This window comes from Anas platyrhynchos, chromosome 3, assembly GCF_047663525.1.
Source record: "Anas platyrhynchos isolate ZD024472 breed Pekin duck chromosome 3, IASCAAS_PekinDuck_T2T, whole genome shotgun sequence".
Taxonomy (NCBI): Eukaryota; Metazoa; Chordata; class Aves; order Anseriformes; family Anatidae; genus Anas; species Anas platyrhynchos.
In genome coordinates, this window is record NC_092589.1 from 26,233,827 (window position 1) to 26,257,931 (window position 24,105).

At 35.9% G+C, this 24,105-nt stretch overlaps 1 protein-coding gene across 10 annotated transcripts in view; it reads right to left on the reverse strand.

Annotated features, from left to right (window-relative positions):
- Positions 1 to 24,105, reverse strand: part of SYT14 (synaptotagmin 14) — a 98,009-nt gene that overhangs the window by 65,444 nt on the left and 8,460 nt on the right. For 7 of the 10 annotated variants that reach the window (XR_011808107.1, XR_011808106.1, XM_072035573.1 and 4 more), the window contains exons 1-2: positions 5,835 to 5,972; positions 3,596 to 4,897 (exon numbers count right to left, since the gene is read on the reverse strand). Coding sequence is in view for 8 of the 10 variants with exons in the window: in XM_072035573.1 (XP_071891674.1) it covers positions 3,596 to 4,550 (955 nt within the window). In the remaining 2 variants the exon portion in view is untranslated. Of the gene's footprint in view, positions 1 to 3,595; positions 4,898 to 5,834; positions 6,000 to 19,981; positions 20,030 to 24,105 lie in introns of those variants that run through there. The other 3 variants (XM_027452995.3, XM_027452997.3, XM_027452996.3) reach the window with 1 other exon arrangement.

Below are 24,105 nucleotides of genomic sequence, written 5' to 3' on the forward strand. Positions count from 1 at the left end.
ATGCAAAATAAAGTAGAAATTAACCTGATTTATGAGAACAAGCCTATGACAAAATCATTTTAGGATATTTGTGTTAGTAGTGCTTAAATTCACAAAAACAAATGGAAAAATGTCAGTATGGATGTTTGCATGCACAGTTTCGTTTAACTTAGAATAAACAGCCCCTTGTTCAGTAACAAATTAATGCAGATTCTCATTACAGACACCTGGCAACAGCCAAAGATGCACAGAACAACCTAACTGGGTAACTCTCTTATCCCAGTTCCTCTGCAATGCCCGCTTCCGTGGCCAACTTGATCCAACCCACATCTCTCAAGTATGACTTCCCCCACAAGTCAAAGAATCAGCTGCATTTTTAGTTCTGTAATAATAAAGTTTCCCCCTCCCTTTTCCAAACATGGCTTCCATCCATATTTAATATGCTATGCAGATGTTTTGTAGATCTCATGTTCTAACAGGCATTAAATGAGTTCACGTAAACTTAATAAAGGTCAGTATTACCACTGCTCTATGTGAGAAAGCCTACAGTATATAATCTGCCTACTGAAAGCAGAACTCCAAGATGCCCACAACACTGTTGTTATGCTCTTTATTCTGCTAGTGAACATTGTCTAACACGTGACCCAGACTAGCAGAGCCTCTTCTCCTCCCTTTCATGCCCTCATCCTAGTCCCTGGCCTAGCTCATTTGGGCCCCTCAGTACAAGAAGGACATCAAGGCCCTAGAGTATGTCCAGAGCAGGGCTACGAAGCTGGTGAAGGGCCTGGAGCACAAGTCCTGTGAGGATCGGCTGAGGGAGCTGGGGGTGTTTGCTCTGGGGAAGAGGAGGCTCAGGAGAGACCTCATTGCTCTCTACAGCTACCTGAAAGGAAGCTGTGGGTTGGCCTATTCTTGCAGGTAACTAGTGACAGGACTAGAGGGAATGGCCTCAAGTTGCACCAGGGGAGGTTCAGGTTAGAAATGAGGAGACATTTCTTCTCAGAAAGAGCAGTCAGGCATTGGAATGGGTTGCCCAGGGAGGTGGTGGAGTCACTGTCCCTGGGGGTGTTTAAGGAAGGGTTGGATGTGGTGCTTAGCGATATGGTTTAGTGGATGACAGTGGTGGTAGGGGGATGGTTCGACGAGATGATCGTGGAGGTCTTTTCTGACGTTAATGATTCTGTGATTCCATGATTTCAGCTCCTATTAGTTTTCATCTTCACACCCAGCCAGCCTCACTCCTCCGCTTGGGCATTCTGACTAAAGAAGGGATTCAGCTTACTCAGAAATCAGCCATAGGAAATTTGAGTAATTCAACCCATACTAGCCATCTAAGTCTCTTTTACAGTCAAGTTTTTTTCTCTTCCTATTACAGAGGTCCTTTCTTCCCAATTTTAGGTAAGCTTCTATGTGTCTCTGACATTGGAGAAGTGCTTTCCTACATTTAAAGTACATACTCCAATACACAGAAGTGCTAAAGCATTTTTTCCCATACTAGAAACAGCTAAAGTTTTTAAACTTGAAAAAAAAATCTCAGATAGAAAGTATGTCAAATTTCATCCCAATTATTTTAAATTTGGCACACTGTTAAAAGGAACTGAAAGTAAGGTCTTGTAATGGAAAATGTCAGGAAACCTTATCTGCAGATGGTGCTACCATTTCCACATGCAATGCATACATAATTTTAATTTAGTATTTGTAGGAAAACTGTTGCCTTAATAGACTGCTAATGAGCAACTAGATCTTCCAGCTGTAGGCTATCAATTTTAATTCACATCCAACAGACATAGTGCTTCCTATTGTATGGATGGCTCTAAAGCAAATTCAATTCCACTGTTCACCTGTTGAGAATGTCACGCTAAGCGGGATATATTCTGGTTAGCAGATTCACTACAAGAGGCTGCTCAGAAGTAGTCTCCTTCACTGCTACACAGACAAAAATTTTGCATCTCAGATGGCCCTCAGCAGGTTGAAAATTGTCACCTGGGAAGCTTCCATAAATAAAACAGGGCATGCCAGGGCTCAAAGATAATGCTAGACATCAGCACTAGATACATCATTTACAAGGAATGTATTTGCAAATATGAAATTAGGTGAATTAATCAGTCTGCATAAAGTATCAAAAACAGAACAGCATAAATCATGGAAGCAGCATGTTTGAAACAAGTGCTGAAAGTTATGCCTCTAAGAATACACTGATATTTGTAAGCAGCCAGAAGATCTCAGTGATACCGCATATTTTTTGTCCAGTTCGTAACATAAAAGAACAGGAAAGAGAGGATGTATACTACTAATAAAAGCCATGAAACAAGACCTCTTCAGAGGACCTGTTTAGAGTTAAAACACAAGTTGTCCATGGAAAGATTTTTTAAATGAACAACTGTTTCAGTTTCTTTGACAAAGCAAAACAAAAAAAAAAAAAGAAAAACACCTTCCTCTGTTATTTAAAAGAATATATATATCCCTAAGGATTTTATGCCTTTCCTTGCCACTTCTCTTTTAATGTTTATACCTTAGTCAGAAGCCTACCTAAAGAGAATTCTTTTCCATAAAGACTTCTATTTATTTGGCTAACACAGCTCATATAGCATTATTAACCTATTGAAACCTATTTATTTACTTATTATAGCAGAGAAAATACAACTTTTGATAGAGAATATACTTTACAAATATTGTATCACATGAGGAAATAACAGATAAGATCACATAAGATACAAACACAGTAATCACCTACTAAATCAAATTTTAAAAAACTCAACTGAAATTTTCAGATAAGGAAACACACACCGAAAAAAACAAACAAACAAACAACCTAAAACCTTATTTCCTTTAGCAGATTATTCATTTCTCTACAGAAGCAGCATCTCCAGAAAAGCCTGTTGCTTTTTAAAAATTCACTACACAGCCTGCAACACAACTTTGTAAAAACACTGGATTTCACTTCTTGTTCATAAACTTTTATTGCAATACCTTTGTCATATTGCTTAGAACTGGATATTGAAGACAGCACGCACAGCACTCATATCAACAACACACAGATTTCCTCTGTAAGACTACAACTTTCTTTAAGACAAGCCTTGTTCTTTCTATACTTAAAAGCATTAATTGTCACTTGTCATTCATTCTGTCTTGAAATTACCTTACATATCTTTGAAATACATTCTGAAGATCCGCTATAATGCCAATATAACAGAAGTTCATTTCCCCCCTTTGTCATCTTTGCACATTTTATGCAATGGTTTTAAAATACACAAAATCACAAAAAACACTTTAGCAGAACAAGTCTTAATTTCCAGTATTAATTAATTTCTAGTCTTCGACAGAAGCCACAAAAGACACTTGAGAAAAGGTAAGAAAAACTGCATGTAGAAAAAGAAAAGTTAGAACATAGGAAAGACATTTAATAATCAGTTCCTTTAACTAATACTTTAAAAAGTAATTAACTTCCAAGAAATATCAACATAATTATAAAATGAAGCCCTGACAAAACAGACCTACTTTCATTGACAGGAAACACTATTATTAAAGTGAAATGTGTAAATTATGTGAAAGAAGTAGGAAGTATTATAAGTTTCAGGAAAGGTTGAAGAATGCAGTTTGCTGACAGACTTCTCACCTTTTCCTGCTGTCTTCTTATTACACAGCTCTCCTGATTTATTTTCTGATTTCTCTGAGTATTTCTTTTTACCTATTTTTACAATGGTAGCTGATGCATCACCTTCACTCTTGGTTATAGATTTTCCTTTTCTGTCAAAAAAGGTTTCAGATTTCTTTTCTTTGATTTCATTAATGCAATTGGGATGTTCATTGTGCGTCTTCCTCAAGCTGGAGTTTGATAATTTTTGCTTCTGTACATCAACACATTTTGTTTCTAAATCTTGTGGAACAGTCATACTGTGCACTTCTTCAGAATCATTACATTCAATTCCAGGAGATCGTTGTTTGTTTTTTTTATTCAACTGATTCTTAGAATTTTCTGATACTGCATATAGGCAACTACCTTGTTTCTCAGTAGATTCCTCCATCGTAAGTTTATTACTTTTCAGGCTACCATCCTTCAGTAACTTATCATTTGCAAAATACCCATTTTCTCCTACTGCTTCCCTTTTGAAAGATCTTCCTACATTCTTCAAATCCCAAGGAACTTCCATATCATCTAAATGACCGTTACTATCTCTGCCTTTCAACTGGCACTGTTTTTTGCCCATGACATGGTCAGATACTCCATCTTCATTTGTACCTTTTTTTACAAGATCTAATGAATTGGAATAATGAGTTTCAGCAATACCATTCTTTGCTTTCATATAGATTTCCTTAGGCTCAGTTAACAATGGTGTGTTTTCCTCTTTACCACCTTGCATAGGTTTATCATTCTGTATTTTGGAGCTTTCATCTTCTGCAAGAAGGCCATTTATCATGCTTGTTACTTGTTCAGTTACTGTATCGGCTACGCTGTAGCTGACTTCTCCAACAACACTAGTCAGATCATCTACAGCATTGCTGAGAGTGTCCACCAGAGAAGACACAGAGGGAAGACTCAGATTTTGGTGGAAGTTTCTGAAAAACGCCATTTGTCCAATCTATTCAGCAGCAAAACAATTTTTTTTTTTTTTGAAAGATCTTCCATTTCACAAAGAGGTAAACATCATTTCTTCAAGTTCTATTTCATAGCTATTTACTTTTGCTACCCCAAACTCGATACATTTAACAGGGGAGACTGCAGCTTTACTCTTTCCATTCAACATTCATTGAAAATAATAAGTTAAGTATCAAAAATAAGTATCTTGAAATGAAGCCACCATCAACCAGCAAAATGACAGTCTTCTATCAACTGTAGCATCAACTAGCCATAATAAAATTCATTATTTTCAAAAATAAGACAACTGTGTGAGGAACGAATATGTATTTTTATTCTAACCTGCAAAGAAGAAGTTGTAAGACATTTAAATTATGACCTTTCATGAATGTCACACTACAGTAAGTTTTTAACATACTAACTGCACAAACACACACGTAATGGAGAATTCCTGAGCCCCAAATATGTGTTGTATTTTACATAACATAACATATTTCAAAACATGAAGACTTGTTCTGTAGCAAAAAGTACATTAAGAAGGAAGACTTGATTTCCAGAAGCAATTTCTTCTGTCTCCAAAAAAAATGAAAATTTAGCTGCACTTTTTAAAAAGGTGGAAGGAAACAAAGTCTCAAATTTCCTATTCTGTCCTCTGGTGCTTGTCTCTTCTCTCAAAGCAGCTAACAAAGTGCATTCAATACCTGCATCTCAGAGGTACTGAAAGTTTTGTTTTGTTTTAACCAAGTCTCCATATCTTTTAGGAGGTCTGCTTTTTTGTTTATAAATATATTATAAGACATTATTAAAAAAAGTGTAGAGATAACTTGTTAGCCAATTAAAAAGATCTACTTAGCTTCTGATGTTTTACTTCTTTAAGATTATTTTCCAAGTGAGTAAATACAATACCTTATCCAAAAAGTCAGTAAAAGATTTTAAAAGGCTGAGTGAAAACTCAAGAATTCCACCCACAAATTTACTTGAGAAGATTTAATTGTACACTATTATGGGGTGATTAAAATATGTTCAGGAGTATTCACACAGTGCATGAGAAATATCTAAGTAAGTAAATGTCAACTCCTTAGTTGCACAGTGCTTGAATTTCTGTGGCTTGTGAATACAAAAGTTTTTTCCTTTCCACATAATTTAGAATCACAGTAAAGAGTCAACACAGTATGTTTTCATCACTTGAGCAAAATGATTATCTGAGTATTTCTACACCTCCTTGTAAAAATGCAGATTCTTGTAACTTGAAGCTTAATGTTATATTTCAGATACTTACAAAGTTTATCTCGTGAATTTGTTCTTGTAGTGTATCCAGAATCAAGATCTGGGAAGCCACCAACATTTTCAAAACACATCTTCTTATTAATATATAGGAAAAGTAGCAGCATGAGGATAATGAATACCCCGACAGCAGACAGGAATCCAATTGCTTCAGGAGATACTAAAAGAAAGAGAAAGACACATACAAAAAAACAGTCTTGTAAAAATAAAACTTGTAAAAGTTTTATTATCTATCAGGATTGGTCATTAATAAATACTACTAAAGTTCCAAGTATAAGTAAGATATAATATACATCGGCTTCTTCATTAGAGTTAATGTTTAACAGTGTTGAAGTTCATCATTTTTTTCTCCTCCGATCATCTTTTCAGAGAATAGAAAGTATCTGGTTCTAGTAAGGGATGACTGACATTGTAAGTAAGAGGTTCTGCTGTAATACTGGACCCCATAACGAGATAGGACCTCAGCAGAAAATGGGGGGATTATCAGCATGCACTAAGGCTGATGACTTTTGATGGAATGCCTCAGAGCATCTCCCCTCTCCAGAAGGGGCAGGAGGTTTGGCTACCTGGACTCAGAGACAACTCAGAGACAGCACTGCTGGGGAGGGACTGGGCCCTTGCTGGTGAGGACGTTTCCTCTGCCAGCCTTGCTATGTTCAGCTTCTGGCTCCTCCTTCTTAGGGATGAACTGGCCCTTGCCGCTCCTTAACAAACAGGATTCTGTGTGAGCAACAAAACTGAAAGAAAAAGCACATGACTGTACGTTCCTTATCCTGGTATTTGTACCGCTTGCATATAAAACAAGAAAGAGCTATGTGAGATAAAGCATACTTAACTGAAACCTGGTAGAGGAACCAAGGCTGAAGTAGACTGATGTGTCTCAGTGTATAAAATAAAGAACATGTAATCACCACAAAGCAGATAACTGAAAGGGAGTTTTGGGCATCTTTTGTGGGAACAGAATCTTGCAAGTCCATCAGAATCTAAGTATTCACAGCCGTAATACCATAAGGCCAAGATTATTTAGGAAATTGCTTTAAAAATACAGAACCTGGGAATGGATGTATGAAATGGGACCAATGAGGAAAAACTAATTAGGGGCAACTTTATTATTTGAAATGAGTCTTCTTCTATTTACAGAAGATTTATAAAGATTTATTGGATTTGTTAATACCATCTGCAAAGCCCTTGGCATTTTACATTAGGAGTTTAATATTGTGTGGCAACATCTCTCACTACATAAAACAGAGCAGGATAAAAGAAAAGTTGACAGCAGACTGTGTTTGTGAAGATGCAAAACAGAAAGACGAGAAGCAACAGTCAGAAGTAGCAGCAAAGAAAATCACAGTTGGATATGGGGCAAGGAGGGGTGGAATTCAGAATAAGAGGGGTTAAGCACTGGAACATATTGCCTAGATTGTGCCCCTGCAGCCCATGGGTCCCCCATGGAGCAGATCTCCACGCTGCAGCCCCCCCACGGGTGGAGGAGCCCCCGGTGGAGCAGGTGGATGTGGCCTGGAGGAGGCTGCGGCCCATGGAGAGCCCCCACAGGATCAGGCCCCGGGCCAGAGCTGCAGCCCGTGGAGAGGAGCCCACGCAGGAGCAGGGGATCTGGGGGGAGCTGCTTCCCACCCATGGGGGACCCGTGCTGGAGCAGTTTGCTTCTGGGGGATGGACCCCGTGGGACGGAGCCGTGTGGGAGCAGTGCTTGAAGAGCTGCTGCCTGTGGACAGTTCCCGCAGGTTCAGTTTGGGAAGGACGGCATCCATGGGAGGGACCCTGCGTGGGGCTGGGCAGAGTGACCATGAAGGAGCATCAGAGATGAAGTGTCAGGGACTGACCACAACCCCCATTCCCCTGTGCTGCGTGGAAGAGGGTAGAAGAGAGTGGATGGGGAAACATGGTTTTAGTTTGCTTTTAGTTTCTCACTGCACTAGCCTGTTAGTAATAGGCAATAAATTACATTAATCTATTTTGTGTCTGTTTTGCTCATAATAATTGGTGAGTGATGTCCCTGTCTTCATCTCAAACCTTGAGTCCTTTTCATCATTATTTTCTCCCCCTTTTCTTTTGAGGACTGGGAGTGAGACAGAAGTTGTGGTGCAGCTTAGCTGCCCAGCTGAATAAAATCAAGGTGCGCTTTCCTAAAAAACTACATAGCAAAGAAATGCACCTTTCTAAAAGGAACTGCTCTGATTTGCGCTTCCATCCTGAGCTGGACATCCAGACCTATCTGAAACAGTGCAAATAATTTTTACTCCACATTTACCTCTGACCAAGACATCATGTAATATTGTGCGTAAAATCCTCACCTCTCCCCCTACAACTTTCAGAAGAAAGTGAACTTTGATATAGCTTTGAACCATCCAACCTGACAAAATTACTGAAGAAATACCAAAATATCAACCAAAGAAGACTCAAAGAAATAAACTATAAACCATCATCAGATTAGAAGCTTGTATTTGGACAAGCTTCAGTATTTTTTTCACGTTTTATTAGATTATATCAGAATAATTGGGAAAGCATGAGCAATTTTTAATTAACTCAGTTAAGCTAGAAACTCTGTCTTAAGAACCAAAGGCAAAGTTAGAAATGATTGAAAGCCTTAAAGATCTCACCTTCACCTTTCAAACCACTGAAGTCCAAGACAAAACAAGAAATATAAAAACGCAGTACAACTACTGAATAGAAACAGAATTAAAAAAAAAAAAAAAAAAAGTCCAACAGGGTAGAGCAGGTGAGCCTAATTTTCAATTTCAGACAATGTACAGAGATCCATATAGTTAGAGCTCCCCATCAGTCCTTCAGGATGAGACAACCTGCTGTCAAGCAGAGCAACTAGGTGAGAAAAGTGGGATTTCTGTCCATAGAGGACAAAAAGTTATAACATTATCATTATATATATATTTTTAATTGTTTTCATTAACATGAATGAATAGAAAGAAAAACACTTTGGCTTATGAAACTTCTCGGTTGCACATGCTCTGATTACCTGATATTCTCTTCAGAAGTCTGTTTGGAAATGCTTATGATTTTATTAAAATCACTTGCTATAGCTGAAGTTTATGGCAACTCTGCCTCACACTGAAGGTCTTTAATTTTCAAGAAAAATAGTTAAGCCATGACCAAGAATGTGCTGGAAAAAAAAGTTACAGACATATTGGTGATTTTTTTTTTCTACTAAAAAATAAAGCAAAATAATTAAAAAACCCCTGATATTCCCTGATTTAGAGGTATATTTGGCAAGTTTCAGGCATCCATTAATCATTTTCATGAAATCTTCCTAAATATGAAAAAGCTTTGAAATTTTTGAAAAAAAGTCTCTGTTTGTGCTATGTATCTTCCTTTTTGACCTCAAAGTCCAATCGATGAAATCTCCCAAGGCTCTGCTGGCAGTAAGCATGCTCCCCTCCTCCCAAGACTGCATATGGATAAGTGAGAACGTTTGAACAACATCCATTTTTCTCAGTTACTGATCCCAACCCAAATGAGACTAGAGACTGGGCTGAGAGCAGAGTTTCTTCTTTCTTCAGTAACTTCCAGTTCTAACATCTATTAAACACAGAGACAGAAAGGGCAGACAGAAGAGACTACAATTCACCATGAGACAGGGACCAACAGAAGTGAGAGCAAAGTGGGAGGCAGGAGTTAGGCAGACACAAAGGGGGTCCAGTGAGGAAATAGAAGGTATGAGAACACTGGGACAGAGTGCACAGAAAAAGTTGGAAAGGGAAAAGAAAACAGAAAAAGATAATAGATTAGGAGGAATAGACAGATTAAAGCAAGTGAGACCACGCAAATTTATCTGAGAACAATTGTTTTTTTTTTATGGGAGCAGGCTGTCCTAAGCAACTTTGCCCAAATTTAACATCAATGCTGCTTTCAGCAGACTAAGTTGCAATCCAGTCACTCTACAACTCTATACTTCACAATAAAGGAGGACAGTGTATGTTTTCTTTAAATAGATTAACTGTACAATACTTTATGAGGAAAAAAAATAATTTCACATTTGATCTTTTAAAGCTTTTTTTTTTAAACATATCAGAATTTAATACATATAACTTTTTTTGTTATATTGTTCAGCATTCAAATTTGCTTTGATGCAACAAAATAAGCACGTTAGGAACCTACAACCTAAAAGTAGCTTGAAAACACTTATGATTTTCCAGTACTTCCCAGATACTAATTAGTTAAAAGAGAGTCAGTACAGCTCTCTCTATGGAAACACAGTATCTGATGACAACTTTCTGGAATAAAAAACATTGGCTGATACCTTATAAAAGAATGTAACTTTAGCTGTAGCAAGACTAATTATTTATGTAATTCAGTGTGAACATCGGACTTGAAGATTATATTTTAGTATAAATTTGCATCCACATAAAGAATTTTAGAATGCTTGTTCACAGATTAAATGTGTTATCAAGTTCAAAGCCTTTAATATATCATTATAAAGCCAGAAAAAAAAAAAAGTTATACGTCAATTTTCCACACATAAATGCATACAGATTCTCATCTATGAATGAAGGTTTTATCCATCACATTAATCCTTCAATTAATTTTGCATAGCTAAAGTGTGAACCAGGTATACTTTGTAGACAGAAATAAAGCTATGTACTTTTTTCCATACAAAACCCATCTGTGCCACATTCAGCACAGGAGTTAGTTACTTTCACCCAAAACATTTTAACATAAATTCTAATTTGTTTGGACATTAATTGTACCATGAAAAGTGTTTTAAAAACTCTCAAAGATTCCCAATGCTCTTTTCAAGAATCACAAACTGGCAGAAGGGCAATACTTCAATAGTCAAACTTCAAATTCAAATGTCCTATTTTAATGAATTTCACAATTATCTTCAGCTCCTATGGAAAAACAACATTTTTTAAAATTTATAATAATTTAACAGTTTTAGAAACACAAAAAGAACAAATGACTTACTACAAAGTTATTAGAACTAATTGAATTGCTGGCTGTGGAAATGACATAGAAAGTTATATTCACTACAGAAATATTAAATTAACAAAATGAATTAGCCTTGTTATTACCACTAAAATTAGAATTATTAGAATGCATAAACTTACCATCCCTTCATCTTAAATATCAAATTGAAATCCTTCTCTAATCCAGCTTTCTTGTTATTAAACAATTTTTTCTTTTCCGGAAAAAGATTTTAAACTCTTCAGAAAATATTCACATCTTCAAATAAATATAACCAAACAAAAATCCTCAGATGTATTAAAAAGTACTTTTTAAAATACGTATCCACATATACAAGCCTATACTGTCTAAAATATCTGTATTGTCCAGTCAAGTATTTTTGGAGCTTTCACTGCACATCTTACAGCTTATTTAGCCAGTAAAGTACGAAGCCACACATTTACCTCAGTAATGTTTTAATTATTCATTTACAAATGCAATGCTATCTCTTCTGTACACAAATTAAGTAACTAGGGGAACAGTCCAAAGTAATTCAATTGCCTTTACAACCCTAGCATAAAAGCATTTGAAACGAAACAGGTAGCTCATTTTTTGTTTCAAAGCTGATTTTTATGTTTATTTTTTTATACAACTTGATCTAAAATATTTCAGTCTTTTTTAATTCTCTTAAATATAGAGGAGCACTGCTACGTGCATTTTGTCCTGCAGAAGCATTACATTGTTATTAGATCTGCTAATTTGACATTATTCATTATTAGATCCATCATTGGCATTACATGAAATTAACCTGTAATGTCCAGCTTACAAATATTTTGAATTCAAACACTATTTATTGCCACATTGCTTCATACCAACTCTGACTTGCAAGAGAAATTAACATATCTTCAGAAAACAGGTTACTGAACCACAAAATAAGATTTATGCCTTGATTGCCTTTTGTCAGCGTTTAAATTATTTATCTCGACATAGCACGTTTATTTCTCACAAACTAGTTATGTCATAATGGGGAAAAAAAACAACCAAACACAAAACCCTGTGCCTCTGAGTCAACTTTGAAGTAAAATACTTGTCTGACTGTTTATTCAACAGGAATAAGAACTGCATTTCCACATGTGCTGGTTTTCAAGTAAATATTTTTCCTGTTATAATTACATAATATGGTCTCTTCTGTAAGTGTAAGTAACTGAATCCTTTTCTAAACTTTTTTTTTTTTTTTAAAGGTGATCTCAATACACAAATTTCACAACCGAAAAGAATTTAGTTTACACTTTCAACACTTTAAATCTCTATATCCAGTATACTAGCTTGAGACAGGCAAATTTATGTGAATATAAACAGGAAATGACAATTGAATTTCAATGCAGTACTGAAAAGCGCATTCCCTAAATGCGAAAATTATTAACAATTTTTAGTAACATGAACCTTTCTGAAGTTTGAAAGACTGACAGAATGAAATCAGGATGAAAGTACTTATTTAACTTTCTATCTGGAATAGCAATGCCCTTCAAAAATTCTATTTATATACGTTTCAAAGTAATACTGGAGAAAAGGGAAAACTGACATTATCTGAAGCGATACTTGATGCCATTTATAGGGTAATTTATTAAAAAAAAAGTCATACACAACATTAAGTAAAAATATAAATGTGCTTGCTTACATGAAAAAAAACATTACTGCATCATGACAGCTACCCTGCCATAATGCCAGTGTTGCCCTTATTCTAGTTGAAAGCTATTTGGAATAACGGGAGGTTTTTTTCACCTTTTGGGTTATGTCTCTTCATCCTGGCTGAAGGGTATCTGCACTGCTAGAGAGATAAAGCCAGAAAACACCACCACCTTTTTGTTGTTGTTGTTGTTTTGTTTTTTGTTTTTACAAATACTAGTTTATTTAATTTTATTATGAGCACTTAAATTATTTGACTGATTATTTACTTCAGAGTTCAACATACTTTGTAAATTAGTTAGTGTTAAAAAGGCCTTAGTTCAGCAAGTTAACTATTCACATACATAACTGCACAAAATACTTGTTGCAACTTTTATACTGCTGCTGCAGATCGTCATTTACAGGATTTCTTCCCTTTTCTTTTAAAATACCAAGCTGAAATTGTCTTTCAGAGATAAATGTAATTATATGAAAAGGAGGACCCTGGGCTCCGAATCATCACTGAACTAAGAAAGAATTTAGGAGTAACAGAAGCTATAGTCTGAAATGAAGATTTAAACTTTTGACAGAAATCTTTAAATTCATAAATCCTTATGAGCCGAGGATGTTCTCAGCCTGCCACCCCTGCTGATTTACCAGTCCCGATGTCTTCTCTCTCTAGTACGGAATGTATCTCCTTGTAAGTAGTACCTCAAAACAGAAATATCTGAAAGGATACACCAAAGGAAATGTTGCATTTCTACTTAGAATAGACATAGATAAGGCGATACTCTTGATTACCTTCACATCCCAATAATCTGTTGCAATCATATAGCATGTCACGTGCCTGTGTTCTCCACATGGTGTGTGAGAGAACAGCAGTGATCATAGATATTTAATGGATATTTAACTCAGATAATCCTCCCAGTGCAAAAGCGTTAAGAGACCTGTGCAGATCTAGAGGCTTGTGCTGTCTAAATCCATAATCACTACAAAGTTGCCCTCCAATACCAGGGAAAAATCCACGTAATAAAAAACCTTTATAATCACATTGCTATTAATTGTAATGGCTAATTGGAAAAAAAGTGCTAGACAAGCCAGAATTGCTAAACAGCACCGTGATTAACTAGCGTATGTAGCAAAGCATCATGCTGTAGAAATTTTAATACAAACATTTTAAGTGAAGAAATGCTGGGAAATCAAAGTTTGGATACTGCAAAGCTCTTAGCAAGCTTTGTGTTTAAGGAAGAAAAGGAACTGAGACAGTTGGAACTAAAAGACCCCAGCATATGCTGCTTTTCAAAAGACTACAAAACACAGGAGAGCAAACAGAAATGTACTTTGCTTCCCTGAAGGGGTTATCAATCACCAAAAGAAAAATACTTGTTTCATATCATACTTCACTAGTCCAAAATGTATCAACCCAGATTAGAGTAAATACTAAATCTTACTCTTTTTTAGAAAGCTAGTGTTGTTAATCCTGCTTGATTACTTTTATTTTTCCAATGAAAGTATCATCCAAATCTATTAAGTTTAGTATTTTCAGAACAAAAGACATAAAATTTCTTGTGTTTCTAAACTACAACAAAATACATGTATTTCTCTGTTTAAGGTTAATTACTGCACAACTATGAATCGATGAGTTACTATTTTCTGAGTATATTATAGAAATAGCTTGAATAGCATAGAGTTTTAATAAAGGTTTTATTCCTATCTCTGTCAAAAGAGAAAATGCCATTAACTTGGTGCTTTTCCTATGAAAAATTCAAAAAATACTCTACTAGTAGAGTAGAAATAGAGTACATTAATAGAGTACCTTAAAATGAGTAGAAACAACATATATTTATTTGTAATGTAAAACTTTACTGTGAGCTTACATAAATTAAAGAAATTTGCTACCATCTGTGGTCTCATATTTCTCTTGACAAAGAACTATTAGCATAAGAAGCTCTATCAACTGGATGATGACCAATTTGAAGGAAAAATTATTTTGTTTCTTTTTCAGTAACACTTATTTAGTGTAAACTACCAAAAACTTCAATATAACTTCAATATCAGATGCAGTTAACTTTAAAATAAAAAACATTAAAATGTTTGTAGTTGTAACAGGAAGCTCATGAATAAGCATTTCTTACCACTTCAATTAAATGCAACTGGCAACTTAACATTCAAGATTCATGCAAATAGATGACGATAGTTGACCACAAAGTTAAAAAGGACATAGTTCTACTTAGAATATACTTCTCACGAAACAAAAATTCATACCTTCTTATCTTTTCAAAATTATTATTAGAAGTGACATTCTACATTATCAGCCAAAGACATTGTCTCCTTGCAACTTCTTTCTTTTGCATATTAAAGACCACTGCTGTTCCATTATTAGTCACAAAGACAGTTTGCTGAATAATTTCCTTTGTTTGTAAGACTGCTACAATAGAAAGAACATCTTGCAAAGAAAAAAAGGTCTTATAAAAATAGTTATAAAAAATCTGAGCAACTCAGACCTCAGTCAGATATTTGATCTACATTTCCATGAATTAAATACAAAACACATTGCTGAGTTGGAAGTATCACTTCACATTACTTCAAAAATACAAATAAACAATGAAAGGTGAAAGAGACCTGAAAATAAAGTATAAAATGCATGATCATGTTAATGAGACTTTCATATCATACAGTGAATATTATACATATCAGAATGCATTAAAAATAGGGGTTCTTCAGTTATAGTTCAATATGATAAACACCCATCACCTGTCTAGCTCATCTGTACAAACAGAACCTGAAAAACAGCCTTAATTAAAATATTAGTACATCTAACAACAGCTAACTCCAAGTTAGACTAGCAGCCTAGCTACAGGGCACTACACAGCCAAAGATGCATGTTTCTGGTCTGTTCTCAAGTCCCCTAAATTCTGTTATGCCCATAGCAAATAAGCAAATGAACAGCTTACATAATTCTCATGATTCTCTCAAAAACATGTGGGTGTTACCAGCCAGAAAAAAAGGCAGACCTTTACCAGAGTAGAATAAGCAGCAGAAGTACATTTCAGAAAACCCTGTCCTGCTCTTTTATTATGTCAAGAACCCAAAGGGACTGAATAAAGTGATGGAGTTACGAACCAAACTAAGCAGGGCTATTCCTTCCTTAGACATGTCTTGAACTTGAATTGTCAGACAACAGGTATAAATTTGGAAATAAGCACATCTCCAAACTTGCAGTAAGTGAAAATAGAAGCAAGCATGCAGTTCACCTGTAATACAAGGAAAAATCTCTTTTTCCATTTTTCAATTTCCAGATTTCAACACTGTGTAAATACAAAACCATAGAAACAGTTCAACCACTATGCTACATTACACACAGAAGTGACACATTTCAATGCTGTATTACCAAATTTCTGGAGTAATTGATTGTATTTCCCTAAAGTACTTCATTTTCTTTATCTGGGAAGTGTCTTTTTCTATATTTTGCAACCGCCAGATGTTACATAATTGCCTTAATATATGCACATTTTTCAAGACATGCAGTATATTCACTTAATTATAAGAAGCTTTTATTTAAATTTATATAAATTAGTTTTTAAGGTTTTGCAAAAAATGTCTATCAGTATTCTTACCCCTAATCAACTTTTCAGACATGGTTCACAAACCTGTATGAATCTGCAAAAGGAAACTGTACAAGCAAGACACCACAGATATACACCTTCGTGTACAGACTAGAAGTAGACCCACCACAGTCTACCTTGCACATCTGTGAAGCCATGACAACATTATGTGAAGTGGGAGCAGGCCCTACCTGGCATCACCTTCATTTAGCAGATCTGAGTTCTGTATTGGTACTGTATCGATATCATTCACATGAATTCAGATAATCTCAGCTATTCAGTAAGCATTACAACCAGTACTGGCACAGTTTTTAAGACTTTGAGTCTTAAAAAGCTAAAAAATAAATCTACAACTCAAATTAGTTTTATTTGTTTCAGCAGAAGCATCAATAACATCAAAGAAACTTTAATGATGCTTTTAAATGAAAACTCAACTCTACTGCATCATTTGTAGTCCTGGCACTGCAGCACGGAGTACATAAGAAAATCACAAAAGGGTTTGGGTTGAAAGGAACCTTAAAGATCTCCTCGTTCCAGCCCCCCCTGCCATGGGCAGGGACACCTCCCACCAGACCAGGCTGCCCAAATCCCCATCCAGCCTGGCCTTGAACACTTTCAGGGATGAGGCATCCACAATAAATAAATAAATAAATGAAAAATGAAATTTCATATGATTTTAAGAGCTGAATATATTCCATAGCAGAAATTACAGTTTTGCATTTTATTTTTACAGTTATGCCTTCATACAGGTATTTAATAATGTGAGCTCAATGGTGGGGCCACACAGAGCCTTGCAGACATTTCTAGTCCTTTTCCCAATTTCAGCACCAGGGATCCCAAGGTTCTTACTTCCTAGCAAAAATGAGTGAGCAGAGAGGAGAGACAATTTACGAATTAGCTCGTTTGCTAAACAGAAAGAAAAATTGATCACCAACAGATGTTCTTCAAGTTTTATAACCCTTATATAAATTCTAGTTATATGCCATCACTTAAAAACAGAAGTTTTCTGTTGCATTATTCATAGAAGACACACATTTGCTTGCTTTACTCTTTTCCCTATTTAGCCCAGGAGAAGTGAGATGGAACATCCCTGTTTACCATATAGCTGCTTCTCAGAGACAACATATTTGGAAGGACTATGAGAAAGATGGACAAACAAAGCACAGATGTGCACTAGGTATCTTGACAAACTCTGGTTACTTACCATTAACCTTTCTTTCAAAGACTCCACACGAGCACTCTAACTACAGTCATCAGGCAGTCAGTCACCTACTGCCATCTGGCAGAAAGTATCAGAGGCTTTCAGGCGACTTTCAAAAGCAGAGCCCTTTTGTCAAACACCTTGATGAAAACGAATGAATAAATGCTAGGAGTGTGCAAGCGCATTCTCCTGGTACCACAGTCACATGGATGCCAGTGAAGAGGGAGAGGGGGACAGTGCACCTTGCTTCAAGCAAGTCAACAGCACGGGGAATTTTGCATGTGTCAATGTGAATACTTGAATTGTCCATCGAACTTCCACAGTGACTTCATGAGCCAAAGAAGCCTTTCTTTTCATGGCGCAGTCCAGAATGGCAAAGGGGAAGGTCCCTATGCCACAAAACTTTTCAGCTTGCTCCTATGTAAGGCTGAAATTAGTATCCAGGGGCATTAGGGACAGGGCTGGGAGTTCCTGATTGGACCGGCTCCAGATTCCAGGTGGCTGGGAGTTCTCAGATTGGAAAGGACTTCATGTTCTGAGAAGGTAAATATGGATCCAGATCACACACCCAGATCCTGGCAAACAAGCAAGCCTGGACAGCTGGCACAAAGTAATCCTTAGGAGCCTGGCCATTGGTCAGACAAAAACAAACAAAAACACAATACATCTCAAATGCACCAGAATGCATCAGATGTTGTGAAATCCTAGATAAAGTAATCAATATATTAAATGCAAGGAATCGGAGCACTACACAACTGGAAGACTTGTAGTACAATGGCAAGCATATTCTGCTTTATAAGCATGTCAAGCAGAGAGAGGACAGACAAAAATGCACTCGTTCCACACACTACAAGCAGAAATTTATCAGTGACATGGCAGGGCATATGGGGCACACAAGGTTACAAGAATACACACGGAAACTCATCTAAAGGAAAAAGGAACCCACCAAACTACAGGTATAAATGGCACTAAGAGGATACTTCCCTTTTCGTCACGCTTATCCCTAGGCTAATTTATAACTAATACTAAAACACACTTCATGCAACTATTAAAAATTCATTTACAGTATCTGATCAATCACTAAAGCAGATTAGACTCCGATGTCCAAATATCACACAGAACCATAAAAAGATACACCTCTCTTCATTTGAGCTTCCCAGCAATAACAAAAACAAAGTACTGCCTCCAAGAATGCACAATTTTTTTTATTAAAAGTACAATATCCTGAAATAAAAGGGGGCTAGCAAGATTAATAGACTTTGCAACATCATCAGTAGGCTTCCTGAACTTTCTAGTTCAATGAGTTTCATAATTCAGAAAGAAAACCAGAGTCTATTACAGAAAGAATGCAGTGCACTCTGTGCACTGACTTATCCATCAAAGGAAAGACAGACAGCAATAAAGAGCTTAAAATAATAATAATAATAATAATAATAAAAAAGAACAACCTCCTCAAATGAGAAAGGAGTTACAGAAAGCAAGAATGGAATGATTTAGAGTTTTAAAAAGCAGAGAAGTGTTTTTAATTACAATACTGTCAAATGGCATACAACTTTCAATTATTCTTTCAATAAGTTCTTTGGAAAAGACAACTTTTGGCCATAAAGCTATTTTTCACTTCAACTGGTAGACTAAATTTTGACGCTAGCAGATAGGTTTTAATATATTTTTAAAAATTTATATGTACTAAATTGTTGCAATAGGAACTAAGATTTATTCACAGGCCAAACAAAAGTTCTTCCTACCACAAATGATGTAGCAGGAATTTAACAATACCAGGGAGCCAGTCTAACAGTTAGCTGTTGTCAAGTCTAGCAGCCCTCCTCCTCCTCTTCTTCCACACTTTCTTACTCTTTACATTTTGAAAATAACTGAATACTCTTCTGACCTAAGACACATAGATGTGGTAGATGTGGACATGCTTTTGTGGTAGACTTGACAGTGCTAGGTTAACAGCTGGACTTGGTGATCTTAAAGGTCTTTTCCAACCTAAATGATTCTCTGATTCTGGTGGTGAGTCAATTCAAGGAACTAAACCTTGAAGAAATTATACTTTTTTTGATAAGATTAGCCATCAGATCAGAACACAGACACTCAGCAACACCACTGCAAGGGAAAAAGAAAAGTGTGTAGGGCTGGCAAAAGGAGAGGGCAGAAAACAGAACTGTATCTTGTCACTGTATCACCTGAGCTGTATCATCAAACTGCAACTGCAGCCACTGTAACTCAGCTTTAAACCTATGAAAGCCCTCTCTTGAGCACAGTTCTATTTCATACTCTACCTCTTCCTGGTGTTATTACTGGTAAAGCCGTTTTCAAAGAAGTCTGTGTCATGAGGACCTCAAGAACACATAGGAAGAAATTGCCAGTCCACTATATCACTTATTTAAAATACCCTCACAATAATCAATCATTACTTGAAATCAAATCAACCTACAAAAATCTGAAAGTACAAGGCAAAGATCAAAGTTCATGTATGTGGTTTCCTATCACAGATGAACAACATTAACAACTTCCATGTAACTCAGGAAATACTGGAAGAAAAAAAGTTTATCTTTTCATGAAAATTCATTTTTTATTTTGCAAATTTCAATTTTATTTTTTTTTAAGTGACAGTGTCAGCATCAAAAGATTTTACAATGCAAATGTGCAACATTAAGATCCAGAAAATGCACAACATTAACATTAGGTAGCAGATATCTCAGCAGTACTATTCACAAGCTAATAAGTTAACTTTCACAAATCATTGCTTACCTTTTCTAATGCAGATTAACTCATGTACACCACAAGTTCGTTCACCACCTATTTGGAAATAAATCATTAGAAAATATTAGCAATTAAAATGTACTTGGCTTCGTAATAAGACTTATAAACAGTGTGAAAGAAAAAGCTGCAAAACATATTATTTAATAAAAATGCAAAAGGCTATTTTCTCCAAAGGATATCCTGAATGAATTGAAAACTTCCTAATTAATAAATGTATCTTTGGCTTAACATTGCTAGCAACAGTGCAATTTGAAGAGTCTTACAGAGAATTTATACTGACAAAATTAAAAACACAAGCAAATTAACTGAAATCATACAAAAATTATTTCCCAAATACAAAGCTTGATTTCTGAGGGAACCACCATCTACAGAAGATTTCTCAAAACATAAGAAATATTGGTAACACAATAGAACATCAAAATAATGTTTTGAGGCAAGGAAAAAAAAAAAAAAGAAAAGAAAAGAAATAAGAAAGCCTGTAACTGAAGGCGGGGCTTATCTGGAATTTATCTTCAAGAGTCTTGTTGGGTTTTTATTTAAGCTTTTAAACAGTTGTACAGAATTTTATTAAAAATGGGAATAACAAAGTTTTTGGTAGAAATATTATACTTTAAATTTCAATAGAAAAACATTTTAATGTTATAACTACAGCTAGTGAAGAAAAGACTAATGCATAACATGCCCAGTAAGGACACTGACAGAACCACAATGGAAGAAGAATACAATCAGTCAATTGAATTGCAATAGGAAGGTGTGATATTGGGAGAACTGTAGGGACCTACTGCTAAGCCCTGCAGCCAGAGGAACAGGCAGTTACAAACCATTGAAGAGATTCTTTTAATGGCATTGAGAAACTGTTGGAAGAGTTGATTTTTATTATCATTACTTTATATTGAATGAATTTATGGTATTCATCATCTTGTCCTCTTTTAAGTAAAAGATTTTGGAATGATATTCCCCACGGTCAAACCTTTAGCAACACCAAGCTGTGGCCTGCCTTAACCAAACCTTAATGCCCACTAAGCCTCTTGCCACTGACAAAGGTCCATGTTTATCTGAACAGAACACAGAACTGAAGGGCTCTGATCACACAGATCACCGTACATGGTGCTCTGAAACTTCAAGAAAATACAAAACTGTTCCAGAAACCCACAACCCATCAATCACTATGGAATTCCGAACACTTCACAACACTCCAAAACTAACTCCAGATAATAAAATTATTTCCATCTCAAAAAAAAAAAAAAAAAAAGAAAAGAAAAAGAAAATCTTTAAAATCTGTTATATAGCACTTACTACTCTTCTTCATTCCATAATAAAGGAACTATGTCATGTCATAAGGATGTTAAGACACAATATCAGCTGATATTTAAAACTCATAACAAATAACATTGCTAGCTGCTGTTATTAATGCTTTATGAAGATGCATGTAGTTGTAGTGAAATTTACATTCTAAATAAATAATGGTAGGAAATGCATATATCACAGAAAGAAGGATAAAAAGGACCAAAATAAGTGGAATAAAGCAAGTTCTACAACAAAATTAAATGTCTGTGAGACATGAAGTCAGAAAGCATCCTCACTTTGAGCATACAATGCAACTATTGTTTTTAACACTCTGCAATCTGAAACACAAGTCTCAAAGATACTCTTGAATTGGAAATCAAAAATCAATGACCCTGATTATCCCAGAACTTCTTTACAGCCACCATCATTACAGAACACAGCAACAGAAGAGTACTCTTCTAGATAGCAAAGAGTGCTCTTCTAGGAACTGACCAGTACCATTCTTATGTTTTGCTTTCAACATCTTTTCTGAGTAAGAAAAAATGGGTTGAAAATAAACTGGTTTTATGACAGAAACACGTTAAAAAAATCAGATTAGGGGAGATTACAGTCTTCTTTCAAGTCAGTGCAGTCATCCTCAGGCTACGAAAGAGAAGCTCAGAGTGATTGTAACACTTGTCTCTAGAATTTCTCCTCCCATTAGACTTAAATTCAGAAGTGAAGAAAAAAAAAATGAACAAAATATTTTTTTTTTCATTCCACAAGTGCTAGGCAGTTAAAAATAAAGATTCACACAGAAATTACTGTGAGAAGACCAGTGAGCAGCATTAGATTTTACTTGTATATTGCACTCAGTGACTTCAACAAGCAAGAAATCTCAATATAGAATATTAATGTTGGTTGTGCATTCGGCATTGGTACCTTTTGTTTTCAAGAATACATGTAAATGATTGAAAAAGCTATTTAAGACATTGTAATGTTCTATTAAATAAAGTCTTTACATTAAGCCTTATACTGTTTTTTAATCCACTACAACACTATACAGCAAACGTACATAACTTAACATGCATTCATTCAGAATTTAAATTTTGTTTTTTCATTGTCCTGGAAGCTCCCAAATTATATGTCTTATTTAATGGGCGACTAATCTTTTACTCTTTCAAAACTACTTTTGAATGGAAACCGACTGTTGAATAAAAATCCATCACGAACTTCGTGTTCTGAACACAAAGTTGAAGAAAGCGTCTTTGATATTTAACCAATTTATTAAACACAAAATATTATCCTCAAGTGACTCAGGCAGATTTTTTTTCCCCTAGTGCTCTTCAAAATTGTGGAACTATTATATTTCACACCTTGGTTTTACTCACAGTTTAACAAATGAACACAAGTTTTCTTGTCTTTCCAACTCCCGAGAAGACTCTCAGCTTTGAATAACCTTGTCATTGAAAGAAACTAAAGTGTAAATATGAAAAACTTCCTGCATGACAGCAAGGTGTCAACTGTTAACCCAGCACTCCTGCAGGCTGAAAAGACTGGCTTTGTGTCTGTTAGCCCACAAATCCCTAAGGTTCACTGGTATGACCCTCTTAAATTTTACAATCTTCAAATGTTAAAATAATTAATTTTAACGTAGTGGTGGGTCACCATGCTTTTATAGTTAATAGTCTGATTTAGATACAGATTATTATTAATTCTATTTCATCTTGACTGTGAACATCTCTTTTATTTAACAGTTTAAAGTTTTAAGTGGTTTTGCATATAAGATGAAGTAATACTGTGCCCAAAATGCTGAAGAATAAAAACTGAGAATATGAGAAAAACTGGGAATGAAGCTTTTCATATCTTTTCAGACAATGGAAGCAAAATGAGAAATAATGAAAGATTAATTAATTTTATAATTATAGATTCAAACACCAGTTTTCTTGAGCTAGACCGACCATCTAGTGGCCCTAAGATCTACATCATCCACACATTTAGCACAAAGTGAACAGACAGAGGCTTTACTTACAACAAAAGGCAGCTGCTGAGATATTGACAAAGTTTAATTTTCTCAATTTAAATTCTCAGTTTAAAATAAAGATTTTGTACACCAAGTCTCTATCTGTGAGGATGACTATCACAATTTATTGCACCAAAACCACAAAAAGTTGCCCACCAAAGAAAAAACTACACCTCAGTTTTGTATTGATTATATTGTAACATTTCATTTCCTTCTGAATTTTGAATTGTACTAGTTTCAAAGGTCTGCTATGTTTGGACTTGAGCTGAAACTCCATTACTAGGTGCTGAAAGTAATTGGCTAGAAAACTGGGAGCAACCTGTGGCTCTCTGAGAGACTCCAGACCACAATCATCCTCACAGGAGGTTTCTCAGGGCCGCAACCAACCAAGATCTGCAAGGACAGAAATTCTGAGAGCTGGTTTGCAGTGGTGCCATCGTGAACATATCTTCCTTATACCCGGTCAGAATTTCCCATTTTAGCCCGTGCCTGCCACCTCACGTGCATTCACTGTGCACTCAAAGAATCCACCTCCCTTTCCCAAGCCCCTTCTGGTGTGCCAAGTACTACAGCCCGCAACCAGCTTCGCAGCTCTCTTCTGGAATTCCTCGTGTGGCGATCTGTCTCGCACTGCGTTAACAGCCCACACTGCTGCTGAGGCACGCGGCTGATCCACGGCCAACCTGCTGACCACCAGGACCTCAAGGCTCTTTTGTGCAGAATCCTAGAAACATTAAGGTTGGAAAAGCCTTCCAAGGTTATCTGGTCCAACCATCCCCTTACCACCACTATCATCCACTAAACCATATCCCTAAGCACCATG